Raw genomic sequence first — 14,959 nt, forward strand, 5'->3', positions numbered from 1 at the left:
ATAGGGTTGACATTGGGTGGTTAGAGAAGTTTTCCCCAAGTCATCTTGAGCTGAGGCTTGAGTAGATGTTTAAAAAGAGGGAGGCAAGCTCTCCTGCATGACCGTGGCCCACTCCTTGCAGGGAATATCCCCCTCTCCTGACTCCTAAAGGTTGAATCTAAGCTATTCTTACCTGCTGCCTTTTCAGATTCTCTGATTCTGGGAAACAAAGGATTGGCAAGACAGCTGAAAATGACCAAGAGGAGGATATACTGGGTCCCCAGATCTTCAGGTGGCCTCGGGAATCTTGGCATGGACATGAGCAGTGACGTGGTTTCAGGGCTTAGCTATGTAAGTAGGTCTCCTTTGAATTAAAATACCAGAAAACTGAATTGACAGGATATTCTCAATGGTCACAAATTAGATCAGAAAATTTTAGCCTGTATTATTCAAGCTTGGTTTCTTGTAATGGATCTCGGGCTTCTGCAATTAAATGAATCCTAATCTTTGGTCATGACACCACTTCATGGTTGGTCTATGTATCTATGTATCATCTATTACCTATTTATCTATGTATTTACTTATAATAGCACCTTAGGCACCTGTAGACCCATCATCAACTCACCAGCTTGAACCTTGACAATCACATCCACCTACTGGATCTCATTCCACTTCACTCCCCGACTTCCCCAACTGAAGTAGCTACTCCCCTGAATCCTTTCTCATCAATCTCTTACTATGCTTTTAAGATAGTATTATATATTCTATGTGAAGTTTTAAAGATAATACTTTAAAAAATTTTTAGTTGTTTCCTACTTTATCAAAAGGGTCCCATGTAATGTTTGGGGGTTACTTTTTTACTTATTGATTTCTTTTTTGTAGGTTTACCCTCAGAGGGTGACTTGGTCTCACATTCTGTGGGTGACTAACAATAGCTCCCTTTAGTCTTGTCGGAAGTGTGTATCACAGATTAAAAATCTGGGGAGGGAGGGTGGCCTGCCCAGAGTCACCCCAGGGATGTAGGCAGAGCTAAGGCTGGGACCCAGTTGTCTCGACTCATGGCCCACTGCTTATTCCCTACCCAGAAACCTTTCTATTATTTATTTTTTAATTGAGATACAATTGACATAAAACATATTAGTTTTAGATATATGACATAATGATTCAATACTTGTATACAGTGTGAAAGAGTTAAGACAACATAACATCCATCGCCTCATACAGTTACAAATTTTATAAATTTTTTTCTTGTGATGGGATATTTTAAGATCTGCTTTTAAAAGCTTTCAGACCTACAGTGCAGTGTTATTAACTATAGTCACCACGCTATACGTTATAGTCCCATGACATTTATTTTTAAATTTTTTAATTTTTAACTTTATTTATTATTATTATTATTATTATTAAGTTCAGTCCCTGTGACATTTATTTTGTATCTGGAAGTTTTTGACCCCCTTTGCCCATTTCACCCAAACCCCACCCCCACCTCTGGCAACCACCGATCCGTTCTCTGAACACTTTGTTATTGTTGTGTTTAGGTTCTACATACACGGGAGATCATACAATGTTTGTCTTTCTCTGACTCTAGCAGCCTTTCTTTAGGAAACTGAATGTGGGAAGATCCATTGCCCTTGGGTGGCTGGTCTGGCACTTCAGAATAGTATTTACGAGATTGGTTGGGAAACTGATATTCTTTTGGTTTTTCTTTCCCAAGAATACGTATACTCTAGATGATGGCTCCTGGAGCCAGCAGGTGAGGAAGCCTGAGGCACCAGAAGTGGCAACAGTTCTCCCCTGGGGCAAGTATGATGCTGCCTGGAAAACCATGATTCCTTTCCGTCCCAAGCCAAAGTGAGTTCTGAGGGGGAGGTAAGGGCAGTACCCATTAGGGCAATGTTCTTCAGACCTTAACTCCTAGGCTCTTTCCCAAAGGTGTCTCCACATAGTCATGTCACGCACCACAGCCACATACCTCCAGAGCAGACTGTGGCACATCAGGGAGGCAGAGTCAACTCATTCACTCACTCATTCGTTCATTCATTCATTCATTCATTCATCCAACAAGGATTCATTGAGCACATATATATGCCAGGCATTGTGCTAGACCTTGGGCAAGGATCCATCACGGAGCACACATTGGGGAGAAAGATAATAAGCAAATAAACTAATAAACACGGTTATATGCTGCTTGAAGATGGTATTAGGAAGAAGTGTGAGGGTGCTGAGGGACAATAGAACAGCGACAAGTTGGTAGGTTCTTGGTGGTTAAGCTGTTCCCTGGAGGATAAACAAGATATTACTAGGCCGGAGTAAAGAAAGAGCGATCTGGGCAGAGGGAACAGCATGTGCAAAGACTTGACCTTGAGGTGGAAAGAACAGAACATGACGTGTCTAGAAACCGAGGAGGCCAGTGTCACTGGAGTTTTGTGTGATAAGGGATGTAGCATGAGATGAGCTTGCAGAAGGATGCAAATTCCCACAGGGCACATTAAGTATGTTGGTCTCCATTCTAAGCGAAATGGGGAGCTGTTGAAAGGACCCAAATGCCTTGTAGTGTTACCCTTAAACTTAAGAGTTAAAGAAATTCAATGTATCCTTGTCCAGTAAACCACAGTGGAAAGTAACCTCCCCCCAATGTCTCTCTGACTCACACAACCTTTCTCTCAGGGGCCTGCACAGAATTCATTTATTCATCATGTATGGACAGGACCTCCGCATTCCTCTAGGGCGTTTCTTCAGCGTCTTGTCACCAGGACTCTGTTTTGTATCCACAATCCCCTCTTCTTTCTCACAAGTTTGTTAAGATTTTACCTATCAACAGAACAGCTGTTGTTTTCCTATTTTAAAAAAACTTGAGCTCCCATCAAAAACTTGAGCTCCCCTACTAGCTACATTGTTTTCCTATTTTAAAAAAACTTGAGCTCCCCTCAAAAACTTGAGCTCCCCTACTAGCTACATTGTTGGAACAGGATTGCTCTCATCTCCACTGAGAACAAAGAACCTGGGTACTTCATGGAACTGGGCGGTCTCATCTAGAGAGCTAGAGGAATGCTCTGCTCCTATATCAGCTCACAGTCTCTGGTCCCTTTTCTGCAATCACACATGGCCCCACATAGCGGGTGATACCTGATACCGATCCCCATCCTCCCTTTAGCCCCTTCTCTCTCCAGCTTCTGGGCAGAAGACACAACTGTGGGCCCGGTGGGATGTGAGGAGGGGAAGGGCCATCGAGTGGAGAAGACCCCATAGTCCAAGACGAAACAAAAACATCCCATGCATTTGGCATTTTTGTTTTCTCGTCTTTCTCCCCAAGTCTTCTTTTTAATGGAATTTTCTTCAGATCAAAATACACAGCATTAGAGGCAACTTTGAAAAAAGAGTAGAAGTTATACACAACGCCAACATCCTCATCCAGTTATTATTTCTATACTTGTGAATCATTTCTAGGGATATGACCTTATCATTCTTACTTATTACTTTTTATTCCGCTGTTGTTGTTTTTATGAAAATTACATAAGCAAAGTATAGAAAACGTGAAACAGTGAGAATCTCTTTTCCTGTACTTTTACCAATTCTAATCCCTTTGTCAAAGTCAACCACTCATAGTAGTTTGATATAAATGTACTTATATGTACATATATAAATGCATACATACAAAACCATAAATGCACATATACATATACTACATAAATACATAAATATATGTACATATATGAATATATTAATATGTATAAATATGTAAATGTGCATATGTGATTGTTAATAGTGGTTGACTTTATATATAGTTTCTTTTGCCTTCTCTCATTTCTTCCCGTTTTTATATAAATAAAAATATACTGAATTTCTCGACCTGCAAGTGGCCTTTTTTTCCTTGCTTACTATGCTTAGAGCTTTTTCCAAATTCTAGATACAGATCAACTCTATTTTTGGACACTTTTGCATTGTTTTCCATAGACCTTACTTCTTTCTTTTTAAGTCATTCCTGTATTGATGGGTGTTTTTGTGGTTTCTGTTTTTTAATTATCATGCATAACAGAGTAATGAAAAAAAAAAATACTGTTTTGTATATCCAGATGACCACACTGTGGTTTTTACATAGTATATAGTTGATCCCTGCAAAATCTTGCTCTTGCCTTAATTTTCTATCTTTAGAGCCTATATCATACGGAGAACTACAGGGGTGCCTGGGTGATTCGGTGGGTTAAGTGTCTGCCTTCTGCTCAGGTCATGATCCCAAGGTCTTGGGATTGAATCCCAAGCCCCGAGCCTTACGTCAAGCTCCACACTCAGTAGGGAGTCTGCTTCTACCTCTTCCTTTGCCTATCCCCCTGCTCATGCTCCTTCTCTCTCTCTCATGTGCTCCTCTCTTTCTCTTTCAAATAAATAAATAAAATCTTAAAAAATAAATAAAAACAACTACATGACCTATGACTTCTCTGCTAGGTTTCCTGCCCCACAACCCCTGGATGATGCTGGCCTGTTCTCCTACCTTACGGTATCATGGCTGACCCCACTCATGATCCTAGGTTTACAGAAAAGCTTGGATGAGAACACCATACCCCAGCTGTCGGTACATGATGCCTCAGACAAAAATGCTAAAAGGTAAAATTATATTGGGCAAGCCACTGGATTGGTTAAAGACCATGTCTTATGGGGTTGGTGACCAGAGATGCTGAAGAGTAACAGGTAGGGCCCATCTTTAGATAACCAAAGAATACGCATGCTTCCTTGGTAACAAGAGGCCTCATTGTAGTTCTTGGACCCCCTGAAATGGTATACGTATTTTATACATATGGACTAGAGACTTTTTTTCTGGAGCAAGGATTCATATCTTTTATCAGATTTGCCTAAAGGTCCCGGACCCCCAAGAGAATTAGAAATAACCCCTTATTGTTCCTTTTGCTTTTTCTTCTGGATCAGGCAGTTACCTGTGTGACTCATCATTAAATTTGGGGTTAAGGGACTAGTCTCCTAATCCCTAAGTCATCACTAACTGGTTGTGTGATTGAGTTTTCTGTACCACGTACCTCACAAGGTAATAGGAGGATTAAGTGGGGGGAGGGGAATGAATAAGTGATTTTTAAATGTTTTGTATTCATGTTCCTACCACTAGCTACTTCATGAGAGACGCCCCAGGTAGAGAATGGCATTTTCCAAAGAGTTCCAGAAAATGGTCGTCCCCTAAGAACTTCCCTAAAAAGCGCATTCCTTGGTCAAGGGAGTTTGTGAAACGTGGCACACTATTGCCAGATCTCAGAGAGTAGTTTACCAAGTAAATTAGTGTACTGAGGGTACTGAGAAAACAAAGCTGGTTCAACTTTGACCTGTTGCTTCTCAGAATTGTTCAGTAAAAGAGAAAAATTAGTTTTCAGGGAACACCTGCCTCTTACATCGTGCCAGATACTGGTCAGAATTTCATTGCTTACCAGCTCTGATGTCGGGCAAGTCACTTCCCCTAACAGAGACTTTTCGTCCTTGTGCATAAAATAAGGGAGCATAAAATTGACCTCTTGGTCTTTCATAGGATTGTTGGAAGAGTCAAAAGAGATGAGGAATTCAGTTTAAACCACCTGGAAACATACCCAGTGCATCTTAGGCAACCGATTAGATGTTTGGTTGCTCTTTAACCATTATGAACACAAGGTTCCTCAACTTGTGTCTATTCGCTTCTAGTGCACTGATTCTGCTGTTTTTATTCTGTAACTCACCATGTCTGTCTACCAATACTTTATCATCATGTCACTTTGGGGTGTTTATTTGAAAAACCAGTGACCCATGCATTCACACCTTTAGAGGGGCTTCTTTGTCTGCGTTCCTCACTGAACAAGCAGAGTTCTGGGGTGCGGCTTGCCTAGCCCTTCTGAAGAACTGCTTTGACTGCCTTGAGCATTTGCTGACAAGCTGCCAGCCGTCACCGTCACCACCATGGTGGTCAGCCCAGTGGCGGAATCACCATTATTACCACCATCATCTTCAGTATCACTTTCATAATTCTCCATAGTTTTCATCGTTCTATAGTGGCAGAGCATCACCTCCTTTGACTGTCACAAGTAAGCAGGGCAGATGTTACTTTCCCCACTTTATACATGAATGATCTGAGGACTAAGAGAAGTAAAAATGATGTTCTTAGAGTCACATAGCTAATGAAGGGAGGAGGTGAGGTTCTGAATCTGGTAATCATGGCCAGAAATTGATACGGTTGCTAGGAAAGCTGAGGGCAGGCTATGGCACACTTGGATTTGTTTAGTCAAACTCTTTTAGTTTGTTTTACTTTCCTTTAATTTGTTTAGTCAAGACTTTTTTACTCTAGTGCTTTCTGTCTCTGTGGATTGGGTTACATATGGAGGTAGGGCTGGAACAAGGAGGGGTGGCCCCACAGATTGGCCTGAGTAAAATTGTTCACAAGCAATAAAGTCCTCTAACACATATGGGTGACATGGGGACATTTTTGCTTTATTGATCTAGGGCCCAAACACCCCTTTCCCCACAAGTTGTCTAGCCCACGCTAATGGACATGGGATGGAACTGTTGTTTTAGAACTCAGGAAGGAAGAAGCAGCCTGTAGGGTCTGACGGCAGGTGAAGGAATGTATGACAGGAACATTCTCACGGTGTTCCTTTCTGCCTTTAGGCTGGGTATGAGTGTCCATGGCTGCAAGGCTGAGGAGTAGAAAGGGCTAGAACTGCCTGCCTTGAGAGACTTGGTGGCAGAAGATAAGAACCGGAAGCTGATAGAGCCGCTTGAGAACTGCATAAGCAGGGCTGCCCTCAAGCCCTGAGAGCAAAGGGTGGCCCACCATGCTCCTCCTCTGTGAGGAGTAGAAGCTTTAGGGAGACCTGGAGTCCCTTGGCATAGTCCTTGATGTTCCCATCAAGGGCAGTGGTAATTGCTTTTCAGAGAGTAGTACCAAACAGGGTGGAGCAGGAGGCAGGAAGTAAAAGGGCGGAGGCCAGCATAGTGACTGCAGCTGACAGACTGGATCATGGATGGAGGAGGGAAGCATCCAGGGCCAGATGAAGACTCTGGAAGCCAGAAGCACTACAGTGATTATTTTCCAGCTCCCTGCTCCGGAATCAAACACAATATAAAATAAAAAAAGAAGGATAAGCGAGTCAACGAGAGTCTTAATTTCTGTTAAGGTAACTTCTTGGATGTTTTTTTGGAAATATTGTTTTTCATTCTTTTTCCTCAAAAAAATGTTTTTGGTGTTCCCGTTTCACTGATAATATCAACAGCCTAGGCTTCATTAACTCAGATTGCCAAAATAAGGGCACACTTTTAATTAGGTGATCCAACATTGGGGCATCCTTTGAAATAAATGGAGGCACTTTTTGGAGGTCAGAGTTCTGTGTTTTATAAATTTTAGTTTGTATAAAACGAAAGAGAGACACTATTTAAAGTCCTAGGTCATTTCCTCAATTAACTGTTTTTCAGGGTAACAAAATTGTTGATGAGGGAAAGTTATCTTTTTAATTTTTTTAAAGTAGTTTTTTTAAAAAATAGCCCCAGTACAGGGCTTGAACTCATGGCCCTGGGGTCAAGACCTGAGTTGAGGTTAAAAGTTGGATGCTTAACTGATTGAGCCACCCAGGTGCCCCCGAAGGTTTTTTGTTTTTTTTTTTTTTAATAGAAAAATTCAAATTATTAAATACAGAAGAAATGTTAGAATTAGAAATCCCATTTTGCCAGCCCTAATAGAAGTGGCAATGGTCATCAATGATGGAGAATGAATGGCAGTGAATGAGTCAAGCTGATACTCCTTAACCCACTGACACCCTGAACATTGCTAATAATAGGACACCAGACACTGTGTCTTCCGCTATTATGCAAAAGAAGTACACTACATCACCTATTATGTATTTTTGTCAGCTGACCTGAATTCTGAATTTCACTACACCCCTGGATCTAGCTAGAAGTTTAATAGAAAATACAGGGCACAGAAGGATATGGCTATGTTAGACAATAGGATAGAGATGCAATCAGTCAAATCCAGAATGTGAGAAGTTCTTGGAATAAGTGACCCAGTTTCTTCAACAAACAAATGGCATAAAATACAGAGAAGGGGAAGCTGTTACAGGTTAAAATGGCATACAAGAAGCCTATTAGATTTGTCGTTTAAACGCAATGTGTGGACCTCATTTGGATCTTGATTTGGGTGAACTATAAAAACGTGTTTTTGACATATTAGAGAAATTCAAACACAGACTGGATATTAAATATCATCACGGAGTTTTTATTAAATATGCAATTAATACTTTATGTTAATATATGTCAATTGTTATTAATAGCTAGTGAATTAATTAATTAAGGTTATTAATTAATTAATTAATTGAAGTTATTAAATATTAGTGAATAACTATTGTAAATCACTGTGGTTTTTTTTAAAAGGCCTTATCTGGAAGAGATACATACTGAAGCATTTGTAGATGAAATATGTCTGGGATTTACTTGAATTCTCTGTGCAAAGAGATTTCACTGGTTGAATTCTCCTCTTTTGAAGGCTTTGCCTCCTTTGGGAAGAAGAAGTCTCGAGACATGGGATTGAGAAAGCTTCAGTGCTTCGAGTGATGATGAAATTTCAAAGAACAAGGGCTCTTTTCAGTGTATTTCTGGGCTGCCTCTTCTCTGCCTCGGGTGTGGTAGGGCCAGTAAGTGGCTGGCTTTGTGAGGTTTGTGGGGCTCCAAGCTTTAGAGATTGGCACGTTCAAGTCCATGCGTGGAGTTGGGACTTGTTTTTCTCTAAGCTGCCACTCAGAAAATGAAGACATTTTGGAGGTAGTAGACCTAGCAGCCGTTAGGAGTATGAGTTTTGCAGCGATTGCTTGGGTTCAGACCTTGGCCACTGAATTGCTGAATGACTTTGGGCAATGTGTTTGCCTTAGCTTCTTTAAGGAACCCCATGACACACCTAGTGGTAGACCTCATAAAAACATTCATGTATAAAATGAAGAGCATGACATTACCTGCCTCTCAGCATGAATTTAAATGAGATGAATATATAAAACACCTAGAACATATCCTGACTAGGTACAAGCTGGCTGTTTTGAGAAGTGACTGAGAAACTCTGGGAATGCAGGTGGCAGGGAATAGTGGTCTCTTCCATGTACTATGGTTGAGATGAATCAACTTGATCTCCTGTCCTCCAGGTCCTCAGCCAAGTTTCTGATTGCAGAGAATAAGTCTTAGTGTCCCAGCTGGGGTCACATGCTCACCAGTTGGCCTGCAGAGGGTAGGGCACTTTGACCATGCAACCTAGACTGCATGCAGTGGGACAAGTACAAGTCTCTCCAGAAGAAAACTGGAGTACTGACTGAGTAATCCAAACTCTTGCTTCCTTCTAGATGCTGATTATACCAAAGATCCTGGAATATTCTGAAGCACCATCAGGAAATATTGCCTATGGAGTGGGACTCTGCCTTGCCCTCTTTTTCACGGAATGTCTGAAGTCTCTGAGTCTGTGCTCATGCTGGGTCTTAAACCAGCGCACAGGCATCAGGTTTCGCTCTGCTGTTTCCTCCTTTGCTTTTGAGAAGCTAATGCAATTTAAGTCTCTAACACACATCACCACTGGAGAGGTAAGTGCCTGGGACTATATTGGAGGCCATACTTGCCTAGCTTTTCTCCAGACATCCGTGCCCTGGGGGCTGAAGGAGGGAGGAAAGGGAGTTAGGAGAGTTAGAAATAATTCCTACGATGAGTGTGGATAATCATCAACAGTTGCCTCTGAGGACATAATAACAGGTCAGCAGTAACCAAGGGAGATGCCACTTGCATTCAGAGGCTTTGGACAAGATTCATTCATTCATTCACCACATAGTTACTGAGGCCTACCTTGGACCAGACCCTGTGCTGGGCCCTAGGGATATAGCAGTGAACGGAAAGACACAAACCGTAGAAGTGCCTCAGAAAGTGCATCCCCTCAGCCAGCCTGGGGAGGAGGGTATGGATGGATGAGCAAACAGGATAGCTCAGGGAAACCAAGGGAATAGCAATTGTAAATCACCTCTCTGAGTGTTAATTTTTATCTGCAAAGGAGGAGTACTTAGAGCTGCCTGGTTAATTGTTATTGGTATCAGTTCCCTTCTCTTGCCCTTCCTATCATGTAACACAAACGTACTAATGTTGACAGAGATTGGAAAAAGATGCTCCGACTTATGACGCAGGGGTGTGGGAGTATTAGAATTTTATATATTTAATTTCATATTCCCTATTTTTCTCTTGCTTACCAGTTGCCTTGAGGAGCATAGATTACTTTACAATTAAAACAGGCATTTGAGTTTTTGGAAAACGCAGCACTGCTTTGATTCCATATCCTCAAGCCAGAGCCTTTGTGGTCTGTCATCAGCAACTGTCCAACTCCCCTCTTCCCGTCTCCCCTCTTCCAACACTAGGTTGGCTTCTTCCTTTCAACCAGGCTAGGCTAACCTTCAGTCCTCAAACGCACCAGGCATACCACCTCCTGGCAATGTTGCTCATATCACCCCCAACCGCTGTCCTTTTATAATACCATTCATCTTTCATGGATGACCTCTCCTTCATGACAATATTGCTAAACCCAACCATCCACTCCCAGTCCCCATCAAGCACCAATCCGGCTGCCCCACTAAGATGAGCCCCCTTCAAAGACACAAACCCTTTCAGATTCACCACTGTATCCCTCCAAATGCCAACATTTGAATTACACAGGGCAGATGTCCAAAAAACAATCTGCCAGATTACCCACTGCCATTGAGTGGATGCTTTCTCTGAACTCGATTCGTAGCCAACATAAGGTATTTGTTATCATGGTTACCATTAATCTTCGTAATTTTATTAGTCCTGTAACCTAAGGCAACTTGTTCAGTCTCTCTGAAGCTGCAGAATAATATCAGCCTTAAAGGATTGTTATTAATGAGTTAGTACATATAATGCATATAGAAAGGGGACAGAGGTTCAGAAGTGTTAAATTGCATTGCTGACTTCTCTCAGGCCTTGAGCAGGGGGGCTCCCTGTCTTCCTGCATTTGACAGATGTTGAGATCTGTGGCAGCCATTCGCCCTGTTTACCTTAGGAGAGTCATCATAGCAATTATTAACTTCCATGAAGCCAAACATCATCCCCAAGGTTTTACCTTGTTAGCTCAGTCAGTCCTCTGACAACCCTTTTATGCGGTGGTCTCTATTATTGTTCCCATGGTCACAGAGGTAGAAACTGAGGAAGGAAGGAGTAGGAACCATATATACAAGGTCATGTGATTGGTAAGCAGCAGAGCCTGGCTGCACTTACCTGCCTTGCCAAGGAGACTTTCCACACTGAGGTCTGTCCTGGTTCCTTTTCTCTGTGCCTCTGTCCTGAGCACCTGCTATGTGCAAGGTCGATTTCCCCCAAATATGCTCATGAACGTAAGACAAGATGGTCCACCTGGAAGTGGGGATGGAAGGAGCTGGTCACATGAGGAGTCCTAGGGGACTGCTTCCATAAATTTTATTTTAAAATTAATTTCTAAAACACCTTCATATGTTCTCCTTGCAAACAAAATAAAGTGGACTAGAAGACTCCCTAGACCCCATCACTTCCCTAATGCCTGGAGGTGACCACCATTATCAATACGGCTTGTGTCCTTCTATGCTTTTTAAAGTGTGTTTAGGTACACATGCAAGTTACCCATGGAAAATGTATTGTATCTTGTGCCTGTGTTTTTACATAAATGATACTACATTTTACAGTGTTCTGCCATTTTGTTTTACTAATAGAAAATGTATGATATAATTTTTGGGGTGAGTTTTTACATCAAGGATGCTACATTGTTTGGGCTCTTTTGAAGATTTTCTTTCCTCCTCATTATGTCTTAGCCTTCCATCTTAACACATGCAGATCTTTCTTATTCCTTTTCAAGGATGCTTACTTATAATTGTAGCATTTCCTTCCTCCCCATTTTTATTGAGATATAATTGATGTATAATGTATTAGTCCTGGGTTTTATACAAGGTAATGATTTAATGGGTTGCAAAACAATCACTACCATAAATTTAGTTACCATTCATCACCTTACATAGTTATAATTTTTTGACTGCAATGAGAACTTTTAAGATCTGCTGTCTTAGCAACTTATATACCATACAATAGTAGCTATGGTCACCATAATTATTTATCTTACAAATGTTTTTACCTTTTGACCACCTTTATCCATTTCCCCACCCACCCACCTTAGAGCATTTTCATGGCTAAATTGAGTGTTTTATGTGCATTATCTCATCAGTTGTCACATCAGTGGTATGGAGTAGGTGGTATTATTATTATTCCCATTTTACTGATAAGGCAACTGAGGCACAAAGAGACTGAGTATGTGTCTTTGGTCCTATAGCTACTACATGACAGGTCTGGGACATGATCTCTGACAGGTTGTTCCAGGATTCAATATTACCTAATACTCTTGGAGTGGATGCTTTAATCTTTCCCCACCAGTGGACACTCAGAATGTTTCCAGGGTTTTGCTGCTAATAAGCACAGCTGTAGTAAATGTCTTTGTCTTCCTCTTGCATGTGTGGATGTTTCTCAACAGAGAAACGAAATAGCCAAGTCTTGGGGTTTGTGCAATTGTTAACTTTTAAAGATACTGTCCAGTTCCATTCCAAAGTGGCTGTACCAAGCTAGCTCCCTTATACACTTCAAATTTTTGTGAAGGTTCAGCTTGGGGTGCATCCGAGGAATTGGAAGGAGATTGGTTTAAAGTGAAAAGGAAAACCACTTCTAAAGGCATTCAGATTGGTCATTCTAAAAGACATTCATGATCTGGGTCCTTAAGTATTTCTTGATTTGCAACGTCAGCTTTTATGTAACATGGAACCGGGCAGTTAGGGAGCAGGAAAGTGAACTGAAGAGTCCATAGCAAAATAGAAAAGGGAGGATAAAAAGACTTAGTTCCTGCCTAAATAAATCCAGCCATTATTATTAGGAGAAATAGAATGAATAGAATAGAATAAAAAAGAAGACTAGAAGTAACTCTCTGGGGAATCTGGATATGAGAAGAAGTAGCAATAATATAGTAAAATACAACTTTTACTGAGCACAGTCTATGTGCAGATACCTTATTGACATCCTCACCATAGAAAGTGGGTATAATTATTCCAGCGAAGAAGCTGAGGCTCAGAGTGGCATAGGAATGGGCCCAGGGTCACACAGAGAGTAGAGGAGAGCTGTGAACTGGGTGTTTTTGTCTCTACCACCATGCCTCCCAGCCTTTCCTGTCCCCTGCCCATGTAGGCCCTTCTAGGTACCCGAAGAGGTGAAACCTGTGCCCACAGGCTTTGCTGTCTTACAGGCTATCAGCTTCTTTGCCAGCGATGTAAACTGCCTCTTCGAAGGGGTGTACTATGGCCCCCTGATCTGGCTCATCTCTTCATTGCTGATCGCCTGCACTGTCACCTCCTACCTCACCCTTGGACCCACTGTGCTCTCCGCCACTCTGTTCTATCTCCTGATTTTACCAGTGGAGGTAATTTTTTTTTTTTGGTCTTCCATGTTGGATGTTCCTCAGAACTCCCTGGGCTCTGGAATCTGGGGTACTTCTGAATGGAAGTATTGATCCCTGTTGACTGTTCATGCCATTGTGGTTAAGTTTCAGCTTCCATTTCTGCCTAAATGTTCGCTGGCCACAGTATTGCCCAAAGAAATAAGAGGTGATTATGATATGTGAAAGTCCATCTCAATAGATTTCTGTGAGGGATTACCTGCCTCACACACTAGATGTCCTCTATGTATGGTTTTTATTCCTTCTTTTCTACCCAGAATGTGGTGAACGTAATAGCCCAGATAGCATTTAACGTTCGGCTGAGCACAGTAAAAAGGGAGAAGGCCAGCAAATTTGCTGACAAAGATTCAGGTGAAATAAACCTGGGCAAAACAGGAAGTGACTCGTGGGTTATGTGTGCTCTGAATTATTGAAATGAAGTGTTTTTCTCCCTCCGCACAGGTATTCTGATCAGGTGATCGTAACTATTGGCGGGTTAGGGTTCCCAAGGGCAGAGGAGTCATATTTCTGTTTAGTTAGCCACAACCTGGCTTGGGACACAGGAGAAAAACACCCCCAGGATATGTGAGACAGGTGCTTTAAGGCACGATGGAGTGGTTTCCGTTGGAAAGCCTTCAGCAGGACCCTAGAATTTAGAGTCACAGGGGCTTCCAACTGGGCAGGATTAAATCCAGGTGGTCAACCCATATCTGCGTTTTACCTTTGGACATACTCCCAGTTGTCATAGTTACGCCTGGGTGAACCCTCCTGCCCTTGTCAAAAGAAGCACTTGCTGCATCCTGACCACAGGTGTTCCTGATTCAAAAGATTATTAAGATACACAATCACATCTCTGAGATCAGCGACCAGCGTATCCGTGTGACCAGTGAAGTTCTCACCTGCATTAAGCTGATTAAAATGTATGCATGGGAGAAACCATTTGAAAAAATAATTAAAGGTACAGAAAATCTCATTTTCTTGCTCAGAGCCTTGGGATGCCATGGTGGGTCAAGCCTCTCCCTTTTTGGGGAGTTCTTTCATGCTCTGGAAGTTTGGTGCTCTTTGGAGGATGGTCTTAGGGTTAATTTCAGTGCCTTTGTCTTTTTTTTTTTTTTTTTTTTTTTTTGTGCCTTTGCTTTTCATCTCTCAGCCCTCAGAAGGCAGGAAAAGAAACTGCTGGAGAAGTCTGGGATCATCCAGAGCCTGACCACGGCCTGCTTGTTTATAGCCCCTACAGTGGCCACAACATTGACGTTCCTTATCCACACATGTTTACAACGGAAACTCACAATCTCAGCGGTAAGTGCTTGGGGTGCTTCGTTTCCCCCCATATTGATAAGGAGTTTTTCTTTTATATCTTTCCCTAGACTATGTTCCTTCAAAGATCTAAAGGTTTTGCATGTGGACAGCAGATGCTGATTTTGATTTTCCAGACTTTTAGGATGCTCGAACTTTCTTCCGTCTTAAACTGTCTGAAAAACTGATATCCCT

The 14,959-nt window shown here is 41.8% G+C and overlaps 1 protein-coding gene across 1 annotated transcript in view; it reads left to right on the forward strand.

Annotated features, from left to right (window-relative positions):
* Window positions 1-215: 215 nt before the first annotated feature.
* The window catches only part of ABCC11 (ATP binding cassette subfamily C member 11), a 56,951-nt gene continuing 42,207 nt past the window's right edge, over window positions 216-14,959 (forward strand). Inside the window, exons 1-8 of the mRNA XM_059151922.1 lie at window positions 216-330; window positions 1,694-1,830; window positions 4,423-4,581; window positions 8,480-8,627; window positions 9,321-9,554; window positions 13,280-13,453; window positions 14,279-14,426; window positions 14,619-14,767. Coding sequence (XP_059007905.1) covers window positions 232-330; window positions 1,694-1,830; window positions 4,423-4,581; window positions 8,480-8,627; window positions 9,321-9,554; window positions 13,280-13,453; window positions 14,279-14,426; window positions 14,619-14,767 — 1,248 coding nt within the window. The 5' untranslated portion in view covers window positions 216-231. The remainder of the gene's footprint in view (window positions 331-1,693; window positions 1,831-4,422; window positions 4,582-8,479; window positions 8,628-9,320; window positions 9,555-13,279; window positions 13,454-14,278; window positions 14,427-14,618; window positions 14,768-14,959) is intronic.

The sequence above is a fragment of the Mustela lutreola genome, chromosome 16, assembly GCF_030435805.1.
Source record: "Mustela lutreola isolate mMusLut2 chromosome 16, mMusLut2.pri, whole genome shotgun sequence".
NCBI classification, from domain to species: Eukaryota; Metazoa; Chordata; class Mammalia; order Carnivora; family Mustelidae; genus Mustela; species Mustela lutreola.